This window comes from Kogia breviceps, chromosome 16, assembly GCF_026419965.1.
Source record: "Kogia breviceps isolate mKogBre1 chromosome 16, mKogBre1 haplotype 1, whole genome shotgun sequence".
NCBI lineage: Eukaryota > Metazoa > Chordata > Mammalia > Artiodactyla > Physeteridae > Kogia > Kogia breviceps.
The window spans coordinates 50,345,883-50,368,411 of NC_081325.1; the positions used below are offsets into that span (position 1 = coordinate 50,345,883).

The window sequence follows — 22,529 nt, forward strand, 5'->3', positions numbered from 1 at the left end:
CTCTTCCCGCCCCTCGCGGCCCGTCGCACGCAGCGGACGTGGGGGGAGGAGGGCAGAAACATCTTTGTATACCTCATACTTAATCTCAATTAGACATCATTTTTATGGAGCCGATCAGTAACAACGGATATACTGTAGGGGAAAAGGTCCGAAAACTGGCAGATACCTTGTGAAGGGAAGGCTAGAGTATCTTTTGGATGCCGTCGCCCCCTACTTATGCCATGGACGTGGACTCTTCCTGCTTGCAGCCGACGGCGCCCTTTGAGCGTGCGCAGACTTGTAGCTGCGCAAACTTGTTAGAAATTGATGGTAAGCGAGTTTGAAAGCTGCGGGACAACCGCTCTCCCTTCCCCACAGATTTTTGTCCTGCGAGAGAGATACCAATGGGACATTTAGTGGTTTCTTTGGTTTTTTTTTTTTCCTTTTTGATACGTAGGCCTCCCACTGTTGTGGCCTCTCCCGTTGCGGAGCACAGGCTCCGGACGCGCAGGCTCAGCGGCCGTAGCTCACGGGCGCAGCCGCACCACGTCACGTGGGCTCTTCCCAGACCGGGGCACGAACCCGCGTCCCCTGCATCGACAGGCGGACTCTCAACCACTGCGCCACCAGGGAAGCCCCGGACCTTTAGTTTTATGATTAACTTCTGTCACTCGGATTCATTTCACTGGCCTAGCTGGAGGTGGGGTGGGCATGCTTTTTGTTACCTTCCTTCATGGAGGATAACACTAAGTGCTGGGAGCTTTATAGTCACATAGGCCTGAATCTAAAACCTTATACCACTCAGCTGTACGCCTTGAGTAAAGGTAGACTTTCTGGAGATCGGCTTTCTAATCTGTAAAACTCAGGCTGTAGATATTTGTCTCACAAGGCTTTATGAAAGGTTCAATGAGATCCCATATGTAAAGCACATAGCAAAGTTCCTGAACATAGCGAGTACTCAATAAATACCAGCTCCTATTATCATCGTCATGATAGTCAATCCTCAAAAGAAGCCTATAAGTTATCTAGATCACAAATTATCTCCATTTTAAAGTTGAGAAAATGGAAATTCAGGAATGTTCAGCAATATCAGCTAACTAATAGATAAAACTTCAAACTCTGGTTTTAATTTACCGTCTGCAATCTAATTTCAGAGAACTCCAGAGGGGTTTAGCGCTCCCAGTGTACCTGCTGAAATCCTTTTCCAGCTGCCTGGTGCTAATTGAATGTTCTATTTATACTCCAGGCTACTGAAGAATATGGATGATTGTGTGTGTGTTTGTGTGTGTTGCAGGGGTGTTGGGGGAAGTGGATAGTGGTGGAAATCCACGGGCAGCCTGAGCAACGATGCAGAACGGAGAATAAGCATGATCACTGATGCTAGAATCATAGAGGTTTTAGAGCTCAAAGCAAAGTACATACCACAGATTGTTAGATGTGGGGCCAAATTTGACGGACCTACATATTTAAAACAAAACGAAGCAGGTAAGACAAACTATCAGAAACTGAATGGCAATGCATTTAGATAGGTTTTATATGTTCCATATTGTCACTGTCCCACATTCTTTCAGCTCACCTGGCCGAGTACCACATTCACCTGAAAGCTGCACGACATACTTTTTAACCTTAGGCTTAAGAGAAACTTAGAGTCTCATTTTAAAAATGAGACCTAAATAGATTAAGGGCCTGGCTTATAGAAACACAACAATATTATGTTAGTCGTGATTTCTGATCAAGTGCAGACAATTTTTCACCCATACTGGGACAGATGAGACCAAATTATGTTGTTTTGATGTGTCCTTTTTTTTAAGTTAATTTTAAAATATTTATTTATTTATTTTTGGCTGTGTTGGGTCTTTGTTGCCGCGCGCGGGCTCGCGGGCTTCCGTAGTTGTGGCTCGTGGGCTTAGTTACTCCAAGGCATGTGGGATCTTCCCCGACCAGGTAGCGAACCCATGTCCCCTGCATTGGCAGGCGGATTCTTAACAACTTCGCCACCAGGGAAGTCCCGTTATGTTCTTAAGTATTGCAAAAAGGCTATGTTTTAGGATGGTTATTTGGCAATGCAACAAAGGCTAAAGGCAGATACAGCATGAAGACAGCTATTAAGACCTATTAAGACCTATTAAGATAAGTAATATAAGACATAGTAATCATGGTGGTGTGCCATTAATGAGTTACAGGTGTGTATTGAAATTGACCTGCACCCCACACCCCCACCCCCATACCCCTAAGGAAAGCCAGGTGAGGCCTCATCCTAGAAGATTCCCTGAGCTGGTTATGACTGCAATGACAACCTTATTTGATTAAGTCAGGTGTTGTACAAATACCGAATTTCATCAATTGTTAGATGCATATTTCTTTGCATTTGACTCCTCAGAAGTCATACTGCACATTGCATCAGATGGTTCCTTACAGTGGTGGGTAGGGCAGCGGGTGTGACTCAGTTATTTTTGCAGGTGTGTACATGAACTTGGTTACAGCTGTTCAACACTTCTATTGAATCACGGGTATTGCTGGTTGTGTACATACTATGTTTAAATGCCATGTGAAATGTCTTTAAAAAGATTATGCTGTCCAGGAGGAGATAAGCCCATGTGCCACAACTACTGAGCCTGCGCTCTAGAGCCCGCGAGCCACAACTGCTGAGCCCACGTGCCACAACTACTGAACCCTGAGTGCCTAGAGCCCGTTGTCGGCAACAAGAGAAGCCACCGCAATGAGAAGCCTGTGCACCGCGACGAAGAGTAGCCTCCACTTGCCGCAACTAGAGAAAGTCCGCACACAACAACGAAGACCCAACGCAGCCAAAGAAAATAAATAAATAAATAGATAGATAGATAGATAAATAAATAAATGTTCCTTAAAAAATAAAAAAGATTATGCTGTGATTTGGCATAAAAAAAGTTATCAGGAATGGGACCAGGCATGGAAAGAGAACATTGGGTTGTAAACTTAGATCAGTAAGGCAAATATGGGTTATTGGAGGAACGACCAAAATTCCACGTGTTCTTACAAATCAACCAAATTACAATTCCTAAAAAGGTGTATAGACTTGAGTAGATAAAACAAAAGTGTTGCTTATTTCAGTTCAAGGTTGGAGAAATTGCCAGATCCCTCAGAATATAAGAAAGAAATTTATAAAAATGAGAGAGCAGTTTTCGAGTCTCAAATACTTTCGTTAAGACAGCAAACATCAGTTTGTCAAAAACTTCCCAGTGTGTTTGAATAGAAGCTGCTGAATTTGCAGCAGTTGCTGAAAAAAATGAAACTGTATGAGTTTAGTCATGTAGGAAATAACATTTTTGGGAGTTACAACTGCATGTTTTTATTTGGTCATTAGAATTTGGGGCAGCTGTATCAATTATCTGACTACTCCTTTGAATGTGAGTATGAAAATTTTTGGTAGGTATAGCAATTAGGTGTTGCAGTGTAAAAAAGCCCTGCCCCCCACAAATTCCCAATGTCATACTACAAACAAACATTTATTTAGCTTACATGTCTTGGGGGTTAGCAGTGAGTTGGCCAACGGAGGCTGGGCTCAGCTGAGGTGTTTCTGCTATGCTCCACGTGTCCTTACCCTCTTCCTGGGACCAGCAGGCTGGCCCAAGCTCATTCCTCTCCAGGTGATGACACAAGTACAAACAGCAAGCAGAAGCTTATTCAGGCCTGGATTTCGAACTGGCATACAATTATTTCTGCCCCATTTCATTGATCAAAACAAATCACATGGCTGAACTCAATGTCAAGGAGTGGGTAAATATACAGTTAATTCTCATTATAAAGCTACTACGAATGCTGAGATAGTAAATACTGAACCATTGCTCTTAGTGGAAACAGGTTAGGCTCCTGTGAGCCTCTGGTCACATTTTAATCAACAAATCAACACATGTTTTATGTGTATTTTTGTTGAAAGTCCCCGCATTTAATCTATATTGTTGATTCGTTAACACTGATCCCAGGACTAACAGCACTGTAACTCATGCCTGAAGGAACTTAACTAATACATGTATTTTCTCTATAAGACACATCACAGTCTTCCTGTGTGTGGGAACACAAAAGAGCACACGAGCACAATGCTTGGGGCCATTTTATACAGTGAAATCATCAACAAAAAGCACAAAAATGCCTAAAAAATGTGGCACTAAATAGACTGCAAAAAGGACACATTTCCAATACAAGACCTCGAACAAGAGGGCAGAGCACAGACTTGCTTGACCTCAGCTAGGAACTCAATTTTTTGCCACTCTGAGCATGTCTGAATGACCTTGAAATGACATGGGTACTGATTTGGGGGTTACAAATAAATGTTAGCAAGTAGATAAATTCAAAACACAGAACCCATGAATGATGAGGATTGACACACTTTGCCCCTAGTGGAAAAAACTTCAGTGTTACATGGCAAAGGGTATAGATAAAGGAAGAATTAAAACATAGGGTCCTTATACATATGTATAACTGAATCACTTTGTTGCACACCAGAAACAACATTGTAAATCAACTCTACTTCAATTAAAAAATAAAACAAAACAAAAAAATGGGGACCAATAATGCAGAATCTTGGGCCCCATCTTAGACTTATCGAATCAAAATCTGCATTTCAGATTCCCCAGGTATTTGTATGTACATTCAAGTTTAAGAAGTACTGGACTCAATACCATGGTGGATATATGCATGCCAGAGGCTGAGAGTTAAACCCTACAAACATCAGAGGCTACTACATTCATAAAGTTTTTTTTTCTTTAAGTTATTTATTTATTTATTTTGGCTGCATTGGGTCTTCATTGCTGTGTGCGAGCTTCCTCTAGTTGCGGTGAGTGGGCTTCTCATTGTGGTGGCTTCTCTTGTTGCGGAGCATGGGCTCTAGGCGCACGGGCTTCAGTAGTTGTGGCACACGGGCTCTAGAGTGCAGGCTCAGTAGTTGTGGCTCACGGGCTTAGTTGCTCTGCAGCATGTGGGATCTTCCCGGACCAGGGATTGAAGCTGTGTCCCCTGCGTTGGCAGGCAGATTCTTAACCACTGCACCACCAGGGAAGTCCTTCATAAGGCTTTTATGGGTCCAAAGGTCTAGCCCATAATGGGACAACCTCTCTAAGGTGAAGGATAAGCTATTGTACCCTGCAATTCCTCCTAACAGGGAAAAGGCAGAGCACTTGGTTTCTGGCTTTTGTACGCAGTGTACATCACATTTGGGAATACAGGTGCAACACGTTTATTGGGTGATATGGATGGCTGCCAGCTTGAGTAGCTCCCTGAGCAAGAGAGTCCTCTGCAGCAAGACCATGCTGGAATACAAGCTGCCTTCTGTTTGGCCCTATATCTCAGCAGATCCAATGGTGCTAGAGAGGTCCACATTGTGTGGAGTCCTAGGGAAGCCCTAACAGCAGAGTCACAGTGCAGGACCTCAAGGTTCTGGACCAAAGCCATTCCCCTGACAGTAAGTCATTTGAAAAACAACCCCTGGCATGCCACTAAGAGCCTGGCTGTGCAGCTGAAGTGATTATGCAACTATGGCTGCCCATGATGAGCTGGACATTTCAGATTTACCACCTCACAGTTGGGTGGTATTGCAACAATCTCTCAGATAGATAAGGAGAATGGGAAGTCTTGGAAATTCCTTGGAAGTTGAATAGTGGCCAGAAGAACATGAGTGGGAGAGTTGGAAGTTCCCCAAGAAAGGCAAGCTCAGTGTAATTATCTTTTCCTCACCCACTAACTGCTCCTCTCCCTGCATTCCCTCTCTTGGGTGCAGCAGTAACACGCACTCTACCCCAGGTCAGATCTCTGGAGTCATCGTTGACAGTGCGGGCTCAGCAGTGGGATACCCCCTTCAAACAGTATCTCTTTAATCTATGCCTGCCCCTCCTGCTCCTCCGTCACCGCTACTGCCTTAATTAAGTCTCTCATCATTTCACTCTGACAAATTTTCCACATTATTGAAAATGGGGTTTATGCATATCTGATTATTCCATTCACTCCTCAAATATTTATTGAGCATCTACTATGTAATCAGGCACTGGGTTAGCCTTTGGGGAAAACGATGTGAGGAATTCAAAAATGACATTGCTGCAGGCCTTATGGAATTCACAGCCTGATGGAAAAGAGAGATGAAAATCCTCCTTAAAATCCTTCAGCGGTTCCCCGCTGTTTTCAGGATGAAGCCCATATGTCTTGACCGGTTAGTCCCTGCCTATCTCTCCAAAACTATCTCTAACCACTGCCCTTCAGTCTTGCAGGTACTTTTCCTTCTTCCGAGCACCCTCCTCTCTGACTGGCTACCATCGACTTTTTTAAGGGCTCACTCCAGCTGTCCAACTCCTCCAGGAAGCCTGGACACTCCCTCTCCCCGTTAGCTGCCCTTTTGTGTCGTTTCACCAACCTCATGCTACCACTATCACACATGTATCACACTTCATTGTGATTCTTCGTTCTTTTGTCCACCGCTTCTATCCTACTGTAAGCTTAGCTTTGTGTACCCAACACTTAGTTACAGCGTCCGATTCATAATAGGTACTTGACATTTTTTCTCAAACGGAACTGTGTAGGTATATAGAAATGTTCCCCACTCTGTAATAGCAGACAAGGCCAACATCACTTCTGTACCCTGGCAAAGGAGCTTCTGAGCACGACTGGCGTCCTCTGGGTGCGGGGCCTCCTGACTGGCAGCGCCCAGGTCCCTCCCTCGACGAACAGGACTCAGCGGCACGCCCCCTAGCGTCTCCGGCTGACGCTACAGGAACGGGAGGGCGCCGGAGAACACGCGGTTCCAGACCCGAGCTTGGCGCATGCGTGGCACGGGAGCAGTCCAGTCGGCTCGGAAGAGTCCAAGCGCGAGGGGAGAGAGCTGAGATTCTTTTCCCTTCTGCAATAGGAAGCTGGCTCCTATTCTTTTCCTTTCCGATTGTATCTTAATTTAAAGTTTGAACCTTGACTTGTGGTTCTGTAGGGAGCGATAAAGGAGCTAGCATGTTGTTAGACTTTTCTTCGTCTCTCGGCACCCCTCCCGCGGGGCGCAGGGTTGGACGGGTCCAGGTCAGGAGCAAGGGGGCGGAAGCTGCGGCGGCTGTCAGAGCTGAAGAGGGGCCGGGTGGAGTGGCCATGGAGAGTCAACGCTGGCTGCCGTTGGAGGCCAATCCTGAGGTGAGCGTGGCTCGGGTCTTGGCCTGAGGCCGCGGGCAGGGGCGGAGGGCAGCGGGCTGCCGCCTCTAGTCCCGGGCAGTTTGTCGCTAAATGGTGTTCTCTGTTTCGTTTTCAGGTCACCAACCAGGTGAGTGAGGTGTCTTGTCGCTTGGGACTCTGGCCGCCTACACCCCTGCACTCCCCAGGAGTCTGGGATTTAACTCCGTGAGGTTCCCTCTTGTTCAGCTTCAGACGGGCGTGCTCTGTTTGCGGTCGCTTCCCTTGCACCTGGGTCCTGGAGATGCTCCCAGCTGTGTCTTGTCCCATTCCCCGTCAACAGCGTTTCCTGGGTTTTTTGGGTCAGGTTTTGAGGGACATTCACCCTGTATTTCTGTTCCTCTTCTCTCTTCGTTTTGCCTCCTGCTAGTGCCGAATCCATTATTGTCCCACCCCTATACCTTCTAGGTGACTAATTTGCCTGCAGTACCTGACTCGAAGCTTTGTAAAGTCTCCCACCCAGTCCTTGTAATCTCATCCGCCACTTGCACCATGAAATCATCTTCCAGTCATCTTCTCTCGCCCGGTCAAGTCACTTCTCTTCTCCGCCACGCCCCCTTTCTCTTCCAGTTTCTTAAAAATGGAATTTAGTTGCTTTTATACCATAGGAAAGCTCAATTCCCACGTCATCCTTTGCCAGCTACAGTAACCCTTTAAGTTCGTTTGGGTGTTGGAGGTTCGGGATGGGGAAGAGGGGACATCTCGCAGCCACTCGATCAAAAGGACAATAAGTGCTACCAGGTATAAACTTTTTATTTGCTCAGGTGTATTTTGCCTTCTCCTGTTTTTCATTCTCAACAGCAAGTTTACTTTTTATTGCCCTCTTAGTTTATCATTCTTCTCCCCCGTCCCCCCCCCCAATAATCTTCCTTCTCATCACTAAGGAATAATGATTCTCCTGTACTTCATTGGTTTTCGGTTTTGAAAGCTTGTAGAAAATTCCTTATATAAAGAAAGCAGATAGAAGTGCTTTATTTTAATGTTGTCAGCAAACTATTTTTTTATTCATATTACATGCTATTGAAATGATTATTACTGCCTCAATTCTTGTCTCTTTAGTAATCTAGTAATTTAGTAATGAACAAAGCTTGGAACACAGCATATATCTTTCATGTTATTATTAAGGTGGCATTTCCTATCAATATTAATTTTCTTTTGTTTTACCCTCTGACATTTGTTGTTCATTTTTTGCCTAAAACATTTTGACGGCTTTGTAAAGAAAAAAATTTTCCTTCTGAAGAAGTCAGTGTTTACAACTTCTGATTTAGTGCCCTAGGAAAGAGGCATATTTCTCTCAGACCTAATTCCAGATTTTTTTATAACTTCAGTTAAAAATCAATTTACCTATATCTGGACTCTGTTCTATTCTATTGATCTATGTGTTTGTTTTGATTACTGTGGTTTTATTACTGTGGTCTTGAAATTAAATAGTATGAATTCTCAAACTTCATTCCTTTTCAAAATTGTTTAGGCTATTTTAGTTTCTTTGCCTTTCGATATAAATTTTAGAATCAGCTTGTCAACTTACGCAAAAAATTTTGGTATGATTTTGATGACTAGGCCTATAGATATATTTTGGGGAAAAATATCGTAACAATATTGAGTCTTGCAATCCATGAAGATGGTACCTCTCATCATTTACCTGGGTCTTTGATTTCTTTCAGCAGTGGCCTGTCGTTTTAGCATGTCGATCTTGCACATTTTTTTGTTTCTTTATACCTAAGTATTTAATGGTTTTTGGTGCTATTGTAAATGATGGTGTTTTAAAATTTCATTTTCTAGTTGTCCATTGCTATGTATAGAAGTATAATTTATTTTTACGTGTTAACTTTGTACTGCTGTTGTGCTAAATTCACTTACTCTAGTGTCTTTTTTTTGTAGATGCTTTGGGATTTTCTATACAGACAGTCATATTCTCTGTGGTTAGACTGTTTTATTTTTCCCTTTTCAATCTGTATGCCTTTTATTTATTTTTCTTGTTGAACTAGTTAGGACCTTTAATACAAAATTGAGTAGGATGGAGAGAGAGAGGACATCTTTGTCTTGTTCTGGAACTTAGAGGGAAAACATTTGATTTTTCATCATTAGATATGTTAGTTGTAGGGTTTTGGTAGATGCTTTTTTATCAGGTTAAGGAAGTTCCCTTCTTTTCCGAGTTTGCTGAGAGTTGTTATCATGGATCACTGTTGAATTTTCGTAAATGACTTTCCTGTATCTCTTGAAATGATCATTTAAGGAAGAAATAATACTAATCCTACATAAACATAGAAGAGGGGGGCGCTTCTCAACTCATTTTATGGCTGGCATTACCAGACAAGCCATGATAAGAAAAACTGCAGACTCTCCCTCTTGAACATGGATGTAAAAATCCTCTACAAAATATTTGCAAATAGAATGCAGCAGTATATAAAAAGGATAGTGTATCCTGACGAGGAGCCATTTATTCTGTTATTGCAAACCTGGTTCACTATTCTAAAGTCAATCAGTGTAATTAACTGTATCAACAGACTAAAAAATACAATTGTTTTTAGATGATACCATTATTATTTTTAATAAATGTAAGCTTATATAATTGGAAACCTATATTCTAAACCTACGTTCTAATTGGAGACCTTTGTTCCTAAGTAATCTTGGTAGCCTATAAAACACATTCACTTATTCACATCAATTAAATAATATTTGGGGGGCACCTTTTGGAATACCAGGTATCTGAGCAGGAGCTGGTTATATTTAGTGATTAAAACATTTATGGTTTTCTGCTTTTCAGTCCACTGGGAAGACAATAAACAAGTAAGCAAACAAATAGTTGCAATTATTATAAGTGCGGTGGAGAAAATTAATGGTACAGTGATGAAGACCATCAGGGAAAACATACTAGGTTGGATGGTGACAGGAGGCCATTCTGTGGTGACATAAACAGAGAAAAGATATTATTAGTATATGATTGTACACTATTTCTGGCATGCTTTGGTGTGGTTAAGTTTGTTTTAAATTTGTTTTTTTTAATTAAAAAAAATTTTTGTGTGTTAGTTTCTGCTTTATAACAAAATGAGTCAGCTATACATATACATATATCCCCATATCTCTTCCCTCTTGCATCTCCCTCCCTCCCACCCTCCCTATCCCACCCCTTTAAATTTATTTTGTAAAGAAGTAATGTACATTTAGTGGGAGAATGGACAAGTATCTAAGAAGCAATCAGTTTTAACCAAAATTTTTGTAGTTGTTTCTTTATTCTCTTTATGTTAGTGACAGAACTGAGAATTGGAAATGAATGGAAATTTAATTAACTCACTCAGAATTTGGAAAATTTATAAAGTAAGCCACAGATTAATCCCAACAATATCCATCCCCACCTTTTCTTCTTTCCTCAATTGAATGGAATCATAGGCCTTTTACTTATCGTGATTTCACTCTGTTAGCATTTCTTGGTTGCATGTGTCATTATACTCAGTATGAGCAAACACTGTTTAATGCTCTCACAACGCCTATTTTGTATAAGAATGATTAACTCATGTCTACTATATGAAGATTGTTAGTAACTGTTAGACGTTAACTAGTAACCATATGCCTCAGTAGATGTGGTAAGTAGTGATTTCTTTTGTTGGTTCATATGCTGTCATTGCCTTCTCAGGATATTTTGTCTTGTGATAGGTGAGACTTACCTAGAATAAAATCAGTTAAATGATAGAAAAAATTATTTTAAAAATTGAAGCTCCACTTTATTTACATATGCATTTAAGGGGGTAATAGCAGCTTGTAGCTGATGGAAAGTTACAGGTAATTAAGCATCAGGAATTATAACTTTTTTTAAAAAGAACATTTTGTGTTGTGGGCAATCATAGAATTTCTTTTTATGACCACACTAGATTTTCATCTTGATTATGTTTTGTGATTTGAGTATTGTACAGCCACATTATATAATTTTAAATATTGTGTTTTAGAACCACCCATTTCTGATGTGAAAATTCCCTAGAAATATTCCTAATTGTGGATTTTATTGAATAGGCAAAATATTTTCTGGCTGAAGGAAAAGAAATTTACTTTAACATAATTATTGTATTTAGTTGCTTAGTGTTGGAAAAAGATTTAGCAGTCATCTGCTAAATTATTGCCATGAACATGCAAACATTCGTTAGTTAGTGTTTCCCATCTTGGGAAAAACACCCTTGTTACCCTGCCCTCCTCTACTACCTCCTCTGTTTCCCTTCTTTGTAAATTTTCACAAAGAATTGACCATAGACGCTCTTGCTACTTTCTTATCAGCGTTTTTTCCTGTATTCACTCCCATCTAGTTTGCTTCTATCCTCACCATTTCACAGTAACTACTTTTCTCAAGTTTACTAATTACGACTTTGCCAGATCCAGCGTTCACTTTTCTGTCACCATTTTCTTGATCTCTTAGCAACATTTGGAAGAGTAGACCACTCCATCCCTCTTGAAACATTATCTTTTCTTGGCTGCTGTGATAATTCTGGTTTTCCTCCTATTTCTCGGACTGCTTCTTAGATTTGTCTTTTATGGATCATTTCCCTTCCAGTTACTAAGGAGTTCCTCAGAACTTTGTCCTACACTCCTAATCCTTTTTTTTTTTTTTTTTTTTTTTTTTTTTTGCGGTACGTGGACCTCTCAGTGTTGTGGCCTCCCCCCTTGCGGAGCACAGGCTCCGGACGCGCAGGCTCAGCGGCCATGGCTCACGGGCCCAGCCGCTCCGCGGCATGTGGGATCTTCCCGGACCGGGGCACGAACCCGTGTTCCCTGCACTGGCAGGCAGACTCTCAACCGCTGCGCCACCAGGGAAGCCCATACACTGCTAATCTTTTTATATTTTCTGTTGTATAGCATTAGTACTGTCAGTTTTCACCTGTTTGATCCTATGTTTCTCCAAGTCCTTACTTCTCTACAGAATTGGAAACTACTATATTCAGCTACCGCTTTTACAATATATCTCCATTTGGATGTCTTATAGATATCTCAAATTTAACATGGCTGAAAAAGAAGTCAGGCTTTACATCCTCTCATTTCTCCTGCAAATCCACTTCCCCAGTCTTTTAAGGGTACCACCATTTATACAGTGCCCAAGTCAATGTCATTAATTCTTCACAACTATGCTAGTTTGGAGAGGCCATTCTTGTACTGATTTAATTTCTTGGGTTCGAATCTCTGCTTTGAGACCATAGGCAGTTACCTAGCCTCTTTGTACCTCAGTTTCTTAGTTTCTCATAACCCCTCCTAATCCTGTAAAATTGTTGTAAGGATTAAATAAATTGCTACATGTAAATTATGTATAACAATGTATAGAACAAAGCATGCACTCTGTGAAGTTAGCTGTTTTTAATATTTTTCTTTCCCTAACCTCTCAGATCCAATGATTTGCAACTGTGGTAGACTCTTCTTTCAGAATCTATCCCAAATCGGCCCATTCTGTTCATTTCTACCACCATGTCCCAAGCTATGATCATCCTTTGTTTGGACAGCTGCAGTAAGCTTCCTAACTAGTTTTTCTGCTTCTCCCTTTACCTCCCTAAAATATATTCTCAGTATACACCCAAGGAGATTTTATAAAAATGCAAATCACGTCTGTGTTTCCCTGCTTAAAACACTCAAAACACAAAACAGCCTTCCATTGCTTGTGCTTAGAATGCACTTCAAGCTGCTTACTATGGCCTGATGGGGAGGTACTACCTGCCTCCCACTTTTGCTGGGCTGCAGTCTTTCAGTCCTGTTCCTGCTTCAGTCTTTGTACTAGCTCATCCTGTGCTTGAATCATTCTGATCTGGGTTGTTTCATGGTTGGTTCTTGTCATTTGTGTCTTAACTTAAAGTCCTCTCCTCAATGAGTCTTTCCTGATTATGCAGGTAATGTTCCTTCCTTTTCCCACCACCGGCCCTGAATCTACACTGACATCATGTCTTGTTTTCTTTCTTTCATAATACTTAACCACTTTGTGAAATTATCTTGTTTATTGCGTGTATCATACCACTAGAATGTAAGTTCTGTGAGAACAAGGACAAGTCTGAAGTACTAAGAATGGTGCCTGGCCCATAGGGGGCTCTCAACAAATAGTTATTGAATGGAAGAATGAATAAATTTTATATAGCTCCTTTCATGCTCCAGAAAATCTTTCTTAAAATTATCTTTAATGTGGTCATGAATCTTTTGCTTGAACATTTAAGTGAGCAGTATTCTATCTCATAAAGTGATTTAGTTTTTTACTATCATGAAAATAATGTATAATTAGAAGAATTATATTTCTTTATATTGAAACAAAATCTGCTTTCCTGTAACTTCCTCCTGTTGTCTGTCATCCTCCCATTGAAACCATACAGAGTAAATCTAATTGCTTCTTCATGATATTACTAGAAATAGTGGGAGAAACGGATTATACTAATTTAAGTTTCCTTCGAACATGCCCAGATTCTCCAGCTGTGAGGTCTTCCAAAACCTTATCATTCCTGGTGACCTTTCTTTGAGTCTGATTCCGTTTGTTGTCATCCTTCATAAAATAGGCCTGCCAGAACTGATATCATATTCCACTCTGAATAATCTGTGTTAAAATAGTGTGTTACTAAATTATCCTGAGTAATACAACTTTTAAAGCAGATCAGCATTGCATCACTTACGTTGACAATTGTGTAGTCCATACTGAGCCTGCAGTAAAGTAAACTCCTTTCTTTCTTGGTCCCTACATAAAATGTTTTTAGTATTTCACCATTCTGTACTTAAGGAATTTCATTTTTGTTTGTTTACTAAATAGCTATTGAAATTCATTTGGCTGGTTTCCAGACTTTAAAAACCATTGTTTTCTCATTTAACTATTAGTTATTTTCCTAGTTCTGCATCTAGCAGTTACTACTAGTATACTTTTACTAGCAGTGATACCGAGCAATTACTAGATAAGTATAATTTCTGTCATAACCCAAACCATTAGTAAATTAGTAACAAGGCAGCATCTATTGCTGTCCTGAGCTGGCCATTGAAGAGCGGAGCAAGTGACTTAAGAACAAATTTGAAAGGAAGGTAGATTTAATTTTCCTGTTTTTTAAAATTTATGTAATCAGAGTTTTTGTTATTTGACTATCACCTAAAGAATGAGGAGGAATTCACTAAAAATGAGGGGGAGAGGCTAACAGTTTTTCAGATAGAGAGAAGTCCAGTTTGTGTGCAAAAGCAAGGTAAGAGATGGTTATCCACCCTTTGAGAACTTGAAGAGTTCATTGTGGCTAAAATTAGAGAACAAAGTACAAAAAGATACTTTAAGCAGTGAAAGACAAGTAAATAAGCACCAGAACATCCAGAGCTTTGCATGTGGGTTCTGGCAGCATGACCTTGAAAAGTCACAGAACCTCCCAGGCTCCGTTTTCTCATTGGTGAAAGGATGTAATAATAAAACCTCCTTTGGAGTAAAGGCGAAGTGCATTAAAGTTCCTAGCATAGTTTCTGATAGAAGATACTATTTTAAATTTTTACAAATAAATTAAAATATTCTGTATCTGGTGGAAATTTTCTCTTTGGACCATAGAATGAAAAGGATAAGTTAACCAAGGATCTTTTTTGGGCACATATTCTAACTTACTAATTGTTTCTCTTGATAGGCCAAATGTTAGTGGCATTATAAAAATTTAGTGAGCTAGTCAGTCAGAATTTTTTGTTATTTTATTACCCAATGTTTACAAAAGCCTGAAGACAGATACTAAAAGTTATAAATCCCTTTATTATATTTGATGCAAACAGGATGCTTCTAATTGTGTAGAGATGGCTTTGCAAGTGCCTGTACTATATAGAATACTTTGTGAGTAATCTGGAGAGATTTTTGGGGAATAGTTTTAAAACTGGCATTATGTTTTATCCCGGTTTTGTAAATTTAAAGAAAATACATGCATATCAGTTCTGTAGATTTGTATCTTTGAAACTACATCTATTGTAAAAATAACACTTTTTAAAAACACTGGAAGATAAAAAGTTGAGTTCCACACCATCCAAGCTAACTACTATTAATATTTAATATTTTAGAGAATTTCTTTTTAATCTTTCTCTATTTGATTATGATCATCACAAATTCACGTAGGTTCTTTTTTTCCCTTTAATTATAAAAGTAGGATACCTTCGTTATTTTAAAAAAAAGTGAGAGGTAAAAGTTGGAGACTTTCTTCCTCACCTTTTCTCCGAAGCCCAGAGGTAGTTACTAGGCACAGCCTCTTTTATTCTTTCTATGCATATGATGACTTCCTGTGTGAGTCTGACCCATAACAATCTGGAGTCAGAGGTTGCATCCATGTACTTAATAGATATTAGTTAAATTGAACGTCTTTTTATCAATCTTATTTGATAGGCTATATGAGTAAAAAGTTGAGGGAAAGTATGATTCCAGTTAAATTTTAATCATTTTTATATATTTAATTTAATCTTCTATTTAATCATTGATGTGTCCTCAGTTTGATACTAATCACTCTCGCTACAACTGCTGCCTTTGGAGCTTGGTAATTTTTTTTTTTTTTTTTTGTGGTACGCGGGCCTCTCACAGTTGTGGCCTCTCCCGTTGCGGGGCACAGGCTCGGGTCGCGCAGGCTCAGCGGCCATGGCTCACGGGCCCAGCCGCTCCGCGGCATGTGGGATCCTCCCAGACCGGGGCACGAACCCGTGTCCCCTGCATCGGCAGGCGGACTCTCAACCACTGCGCCACCAGGGAAGCCCCTAATTTTTAAACTCTTTAGCTTTGGCTGACTTGGAACAAGTTTGCAACTTCAAGGTAATTTGCCAATTTTCTCCAGACTGTTTTTTCACTAAAATGTTTAACTGTTACTTTCAGTTTGCAGCACAGATGTAAAAATTATTCTGTTACATGTACCTCTTGTTTTATAACTTTATAGCAGTATGGCTATTGGGGGTACATAATATTAGCAAATAAATTTAAATTCTTTTATCAGAGTTTATGATACTTTTCCTTGACAGTATGCCTTTTAGAGGTGTCAGTCCTGTGCAGGTGGTATTTGGAGTATTTGGAGCTGATAAATGCCTGGTTTTAGATTAGAAGCCAAATGTATCTTTCCTACCTCTTTAACTTGGCACAAATAAAAAGTATATATAAAATATTCATTATAAACATAGCTTAACAGACATGTGTAGACATACAGATGGCTAGATTATCTATTAAGATAGAGATACAATCTTTAACAAATTGAACAAATTTCTTGCAAGTTCAGCAAATAGAACTTGAGTGTCTGGTTTGGCCAGTACAGTGCTAGGCAGTGGGTTTAAAAAGGTGAATAAGACACAGTTCCTTCCTTTGGCTTTGCAGTCAATTTTAGTCCTTTTTTAGTTTCTAGATAGAGTTGAATATTGAGGAGGGCATAGACTAAGAATTTCAGAGAAAGTGGAGAAGGGAGAGGGAAGTAGTTTGGAATACTTCATTGATCTTTATTAAAGTCTGGAATCATTCATAGGAATCAGGTGAAGAATAGGTATTAACTAGAGAAGTCCATTGATTTCTGTGGCCCCAGACTGTTGCAGAGCATGTGACTTGATGAACCTGTGGATGTTGAACACATTCTGCCAAGAGAAGTTTTTTAATTCAGAGTATTTCTTATTAAATGTATCTAAGACCTTATTTTTGACCAACCATACTGTCAGTAAGTAGCGTTTTTTCTACAGGCAGAGAATTGGAGGGATGTGGAGAGTGGTCCTTTAATCAGGAAGGTCTTGTCTTGTAGAACCTGACTGTGAGATGAATAACACTGTTTATGTAATAGGGCGTGGCTTCCATTGGTTTTGCAAGATCTCATTTGATGATCTAAGTATGTGTGATTGTTCTTCAGGGAGAAATACCCAAGGCACCTTTTTACTTTTAAATCTCAGATAATGTTAGACCAGTAGATACTAGGATGTATTCTCGAAGTAAGGTATAATGATGCATTTTTAGTGTGTTTTTTGTTTCCTCTGCTCCTTTATTTCTATCATGTAAAATTTATTTTGTGATGGTGAACTTTTTAAAACCATCAATTTCCTTCAATACAGGCATTTATTGAGTTTATTGTGAAATTGACATCATTCTTATTATTATGTTCTTTTTTCCTTTTCTCTCTGCAGTAGATTAGGATCTGATATTTTATTTCCCTATGAATTCTTGAGTTTGAAAAAAACCACTGCTCTTTTGTTAGTTTTTTTTTTGCTAGATGTAGGAGAGACAGTGAAGCTGAGTAGGTTTCATTGTGTACTGAAAGTCAGGAAGCCAGCAGGTTACTTTATTTTTTATATAATTATTTTTAAAAAATATTTATTTATTATATATTTATTTATTTATCTTGGCTGCACCTGGACTTAGCTGCGGCATGTGGACTCTTAGTTGCAGCATGCTTGCGGGATCTAGTTCCCTGATCAGGGATTGAACCAGGCCCCTGCATTGGGAGTGCGGAGTCTTACCCTCTGGACCACCAGGGAAGTCCCAGGTTACTTTTTATATCAAGCATTTCCTGATGTTCACACAAGTTGCTTGGACTTTTTTGGCCTTACACACTCTTTGCTCATTGATAAAACTTGTGATATCAACCTGTCGTCTATCTTTAAACGTCAGTCATCATTTTTGATAATTAGGATAAACTATGCTGATTTACTTCCAAAATAATTCTTTATGTACTAGAACTTAGATGCATTTTCTTAAAAATCCAATGTTGGGAATGAGTTTAAGGTATCAACCAAGCCACTTGTATATGTTCGGTGAAGTCCTGATTTATTATGTTCAATCCCAAAGTAATGGATTTTGAAAAAAGGAGTTTTGCTTAATATGTTGTAAATTTTAAATGTTTGTTAACTGATATAAATAAATTGCTATCTCTTCCTACCTTATTCATGGAAAACCTGCTTTACTTCATACAACATCAGTAATATTTGTACTTTCCATTCCCTTTTATGTATCAGATATACAGTACATACACATTATTTCCCTGTTAACACTAAACTGGTTTATTTCCCCTTTTTTACCAGTTTCTCAAACAATTAGGTCTACATCCTAACTGGCAGTTTGTTGATGTATATGGAATGGATCCTGAACTCCTTAGCATGGTACCAAGACCAGTGTGTGCAGTGTTGCTTCTCTTCCCTATTACAGAAAAGGTAATTGCTAAGTAAGATATAGTTTCCAGTAAATGCAGAGTTCTCTTTCAATGCTGAATTAAACTTATGCTGTTGAATTAAACCTATGAATTAAGAACAGATGACTCCCTTCTTGCATAAAATGAGGAAATCTAGACAGTGGGGGCATCCTAAAAATCTAGTTTTACTAAAGAGATGTATTTAGATTTTGATTTGTAGATTGACAGAGAAGCCCTGAGTCTTTTAAACTCTGGTAGTTTTCTTTTTTTTTAATATAAAGTATGGTTAGTTTGCCTCAACTGTTTTGATGTGACATTTAATCACAATTTGATGTGTATACTTCAGAATTGTTAAGTACTAGGATAATCTTAAATCTGTCTTAGAAAATATATGAATAAAGAATATTCAAAATTTTAATATATAAAATATGTAAATGTTTTCAATATATACATAAAGAAATCTTTGTTTTAAGGAGGTAGATGTAACTAATGACATGGGTTACATTATTTTCAGAGTAAACTTGATTTGGGTGCGAATCGTTAAGCTTAAATACAATTTAATTGGCAGATTTAGGATATGTTGGGGATTATAAATAGCTATTCTTAGCTCTCTGTATCTAAATTCAAATCGCCATATTTCAGGCCTTCTAGAATGATATTTTATAGTTATATGTATTATGGAGCCATTTTAAAACAGTTTTGAGTCTATATCTTTCTGATTTTTATTTTTAAACTTAGAAATAATAGGATGAGCTCAGCATTGTAAAAAATGAAGTAAATGGGAAGATGTGAGGAATTAGTATTTATACTTACTTATATAAGTAGAAAATATAGTGGCATCTGCCACTTTTGGATATCTTTTACAGTTTGGTCAGTCCCTATTTCAGCTCATAAGTGACATAATAAAAATCACTCAAAGGATATCTAGTGGATGGTTTAGGAGATATAAAGTGTTTCAATCTTCTAAGTTCTAATTTAGAAACTGATTATGTAGTTGTGAATGGCTTCAGCATACTAATAGCAAAAGAATTGTTATGGATACCTCATTATCTTTTAAATAAAGTCAGTTACAGTGTTTTAAATGTGCTTTATGCTATTAATTTATTTCTCTCTGATATTTTTGTTGTCTTTAATTATGGCAGACCACAGTGAAAACACATAGTCACTTTCCTTTTTCCTATACTTGCTCTGAATCATTTTAGGATTTTTTTTCTAAACCTTAAATCTTGAGAAGTTATCAAACTTTTTGATAACTTTATGATAACTTTTTCATAACTTCAAACTCTTTTGCTTTGTCACCAAGGAACATTGATATTAAGCAACAACAATAACAAACTAAGCTCTAGGACTGTACAAAACATTTCAGCCCAAGACCTTACTATATTGAACTTTTCAGTTTTTATCAGTTGAACTTATATGAATGAATTAATGGTTCAGAATTTATTCTGAAAATATTTACAAATTTGATTTTGGATATATGTATATGTATACCTGGTTCACTTTGCTGTACAGCAGAAACTAACACAACATTGTAAATCAACTATACTTTAATTAAAAATAGTAAAAAATTAAAAAAATAAAAATTTGATTTAGGAGCACATTCATAAAAATTATTTTTTCAGGCACAGGTACATTTGCTGTTAAAAGCAGTTCCTTAATTATGGGTTTTAAATAGACATCATTTGTTTCTTTTATCGCAGGGGTCAGCAGACTTCTTCTGTGAAGGGTCAGCTAGTAAATATTTTCAACTTTGCAGGCCTGATAGTCTCTATTATAACTATTCAACTTTGCCTTTTAGTATGAAAACAGCCATAGACAACACAAAAATAAAACTTTACTTATGAAACCAGGAAGTGGGCCAGGTTTGGCCTGTAGTAGGGCTACCTACTCTATTGGAATCTGAAAACTATAGGAAAACAATAAACAAAACAATAAAATCATCTTCCTACTCTCTTCCTTCTCCTCACTTTTAAAAAAAATTTAGTTAATTAAATAATTTATTTATTTTGGCCGCATCGGCTCTTAGTTGTGGCATGCAGGATCTAGTTCCCTGACCAGGGATCAAACCTGGGCCCCCTGCATTGGGAACACGAAATCTTACCCACTGGACCACCAGGGAAGTCCCCATCCTCACTCATTTTTTAAAAAATTTATTTTATTCAGGTATAGTTGATGTACAATGTTGTGTTAATTTCTCTCCCCACCCATTTTTTAATCTCATTATTTTTAACACTTTTTACAATTCAAAAAATGGGGCACAGAGACATTAAGTAACTTGTTGGAGTTGCACAGCTAATAATGGCAGAGCCAGGTTGTGGGTTAAGGCAGTCAGATGTAGAGCCCACACTTTTGACATTATTGTACCATATTGTTTTTACAGTCAGTTGTTATAGATAATGGTGAATGTTATGAATATCATATGCTTATAAATATAGTGGGAATTTTGTTAATATAATATGATGTAACAGTATAGACATGTGAAAAATAGAAAGTAAAAATCCTCTAGTAATCTCTTATCCCAGATCTCTCATCTCTTATGTGTTAAGTTTTTCTATATCCTTTAACACTTTTCAATCCATATATAAAGTAAATATTTTTAAAACATAAATGAGAATCATATTAATATACACTGGCCTATAGCCACTCTATAATCATGGACAGATTTCTAGGTCAGAATATGTAAATCTATTTTATTCTTTTTAAAATGTTTTATAGTATTGCATTCAGATATGCCATGTTAACCAAATCCCCATTGATGTATATTTAGAGTTTTTCCAGATTTACATTTAAGTCCTTTTTAATGTATTATTTTCACATGTAGACTATTGTTTTTTTTTTTGATAGTATGAAATATTCAGAACAGAAGAAGAGGAAAAAATAAAATCTCAGGGACAAGATGTTACATCATCAGTATATTTCATGAAGCAAACCATCAGCAATGCCTGTGGAACAATTGGACTAATCCATGCTATTGCCAACAATAAAGACAAGATGCACTTTGGTAAATAATTTTTCATTACTGCTATCTTCCCCATCCTTAAGTTATAAGTTAACTTATTGAGCAGTAGGTGGTGTTCTAGTTCTTTCTTTCGAAGTATCAAATAAAGCTTTTCCTCCCTTCTTTCTTTTATAATGGGAATGTATATACTATTAGGGGAAATATTAATCCTCCCCAGGTTTAACAAACAAATAACTTAAGCCCTATCATTTATCCCAATATTCTTAATTCCTAACTTAACAGTGAAAAGGTTTTACTTGAGAAATAGTTAGCATGCTTCTAGTATTTTCATATCTCAGTCTCTTTGAGATAGCAAGCCTTTTCAATTTTTTCATCTTTAATATTCTCAGAATCTGGATCAACCTTGAAAAAATTCCTGGAGGAGTCTGCATCAATGAGCCCTGAAGAACGAGCCAGATACCTGGAGAACTATGACGTCGGTACCTTTTTCTGTCTTGATCTCATGTGTGGGCAAAATTCTCTGGGATTGTAGATTCTTTTGGGGGGTTTGTCTTGAAACTGTATATTATGCAATTATGGATTTTTGTTGTATCCATTAAAACAGGCCCTTTGTACTTTTGTAACATTATCTGAAATATCCATAAATGTTGATAAATTGCCACTTCTTTTCTACGTCCAGAGCTGAATGATAGAAAAAAGGCAATTTGATTTAACAGTTTATAAAATATCTTACGAATGACTGTTCCTTACCATTCCCTCCCTATAATAAATATATACTTGGTAATACCCTGTGTGTCTTTCACTGGGAATTTGGAACAAGGCTGAAGACCAATGGAAAAAACAAAGGTTTAAAGGTAGATGTTAGAATATTCTCTAGCTATTTTATCAGTGTAATATTTTTGCATGTGTGAGGACACAGGCCACATAGTCTAAGACGTTTTAAATGATTGTACCATTTCATAGAATTTAGATTGGTATTTACATTTTATTCTATTTGAAATCTATTTTTCTTTTGAAGGCTTTTTACCTTTTAATGACATTATTAAGTAGATTGTAAGTTCTTTGAAATTAGAAACAGTATAGTGTACAAATTATTTGGCTAGAACAATGTGTTAGGCAGAGTTTGTGCCCAATAAATCCATTGACTTGATTATGTTGTTTTAGCATTCTAATACACTTTGATGATTTTAAGTTGTTTTTCCTTTAAAAAAACCGGCTGATCTCATAAAACGTCTTTATTTTACATAAAAATGAAATGAACAACATAAAAGTCACCAGTAATCCCACCAATGAGAGGTAGCCACCATTTATATTTTTAACAGAGTATA

At 38.1% G+C, this 22,529-nt stretch overlaps 1 protein-coding gene across 1 annotated transcript in view; it reads left to right on the forward strand.

The window, feature by feature from the left end:
* Positions 1-6,995: 6,995 nt before the first annotated feature.
* Positions 6,996-22,529, forward strand: part of UCHL3 (ubiquitin C-terminal hydrolase L3) — a 43,408-nt gene continuing 27,874 nt past the window's right edge. The window contains exons 1-4 of the mRNA XM_059042056.2: positions 6,996-7,119; positions 18,136-18,264; positions 21,087-21,243; positions 21,591-21,676. Coding sequence (XP_058898039.1) covers positions 7,078-7,119; positions 18,136-18,264; positions 21,087-21,243; positions 21,591-21,676 — 414 coding nt within the window. The 5' untranslated portion in view covers positions 6,996-7,077. The remainder of the gene's footprint in view (positions 7,120-18,135; positions 18,265-21,086; positions 21,244-21,590; positions 21,677-22,529) is intronic.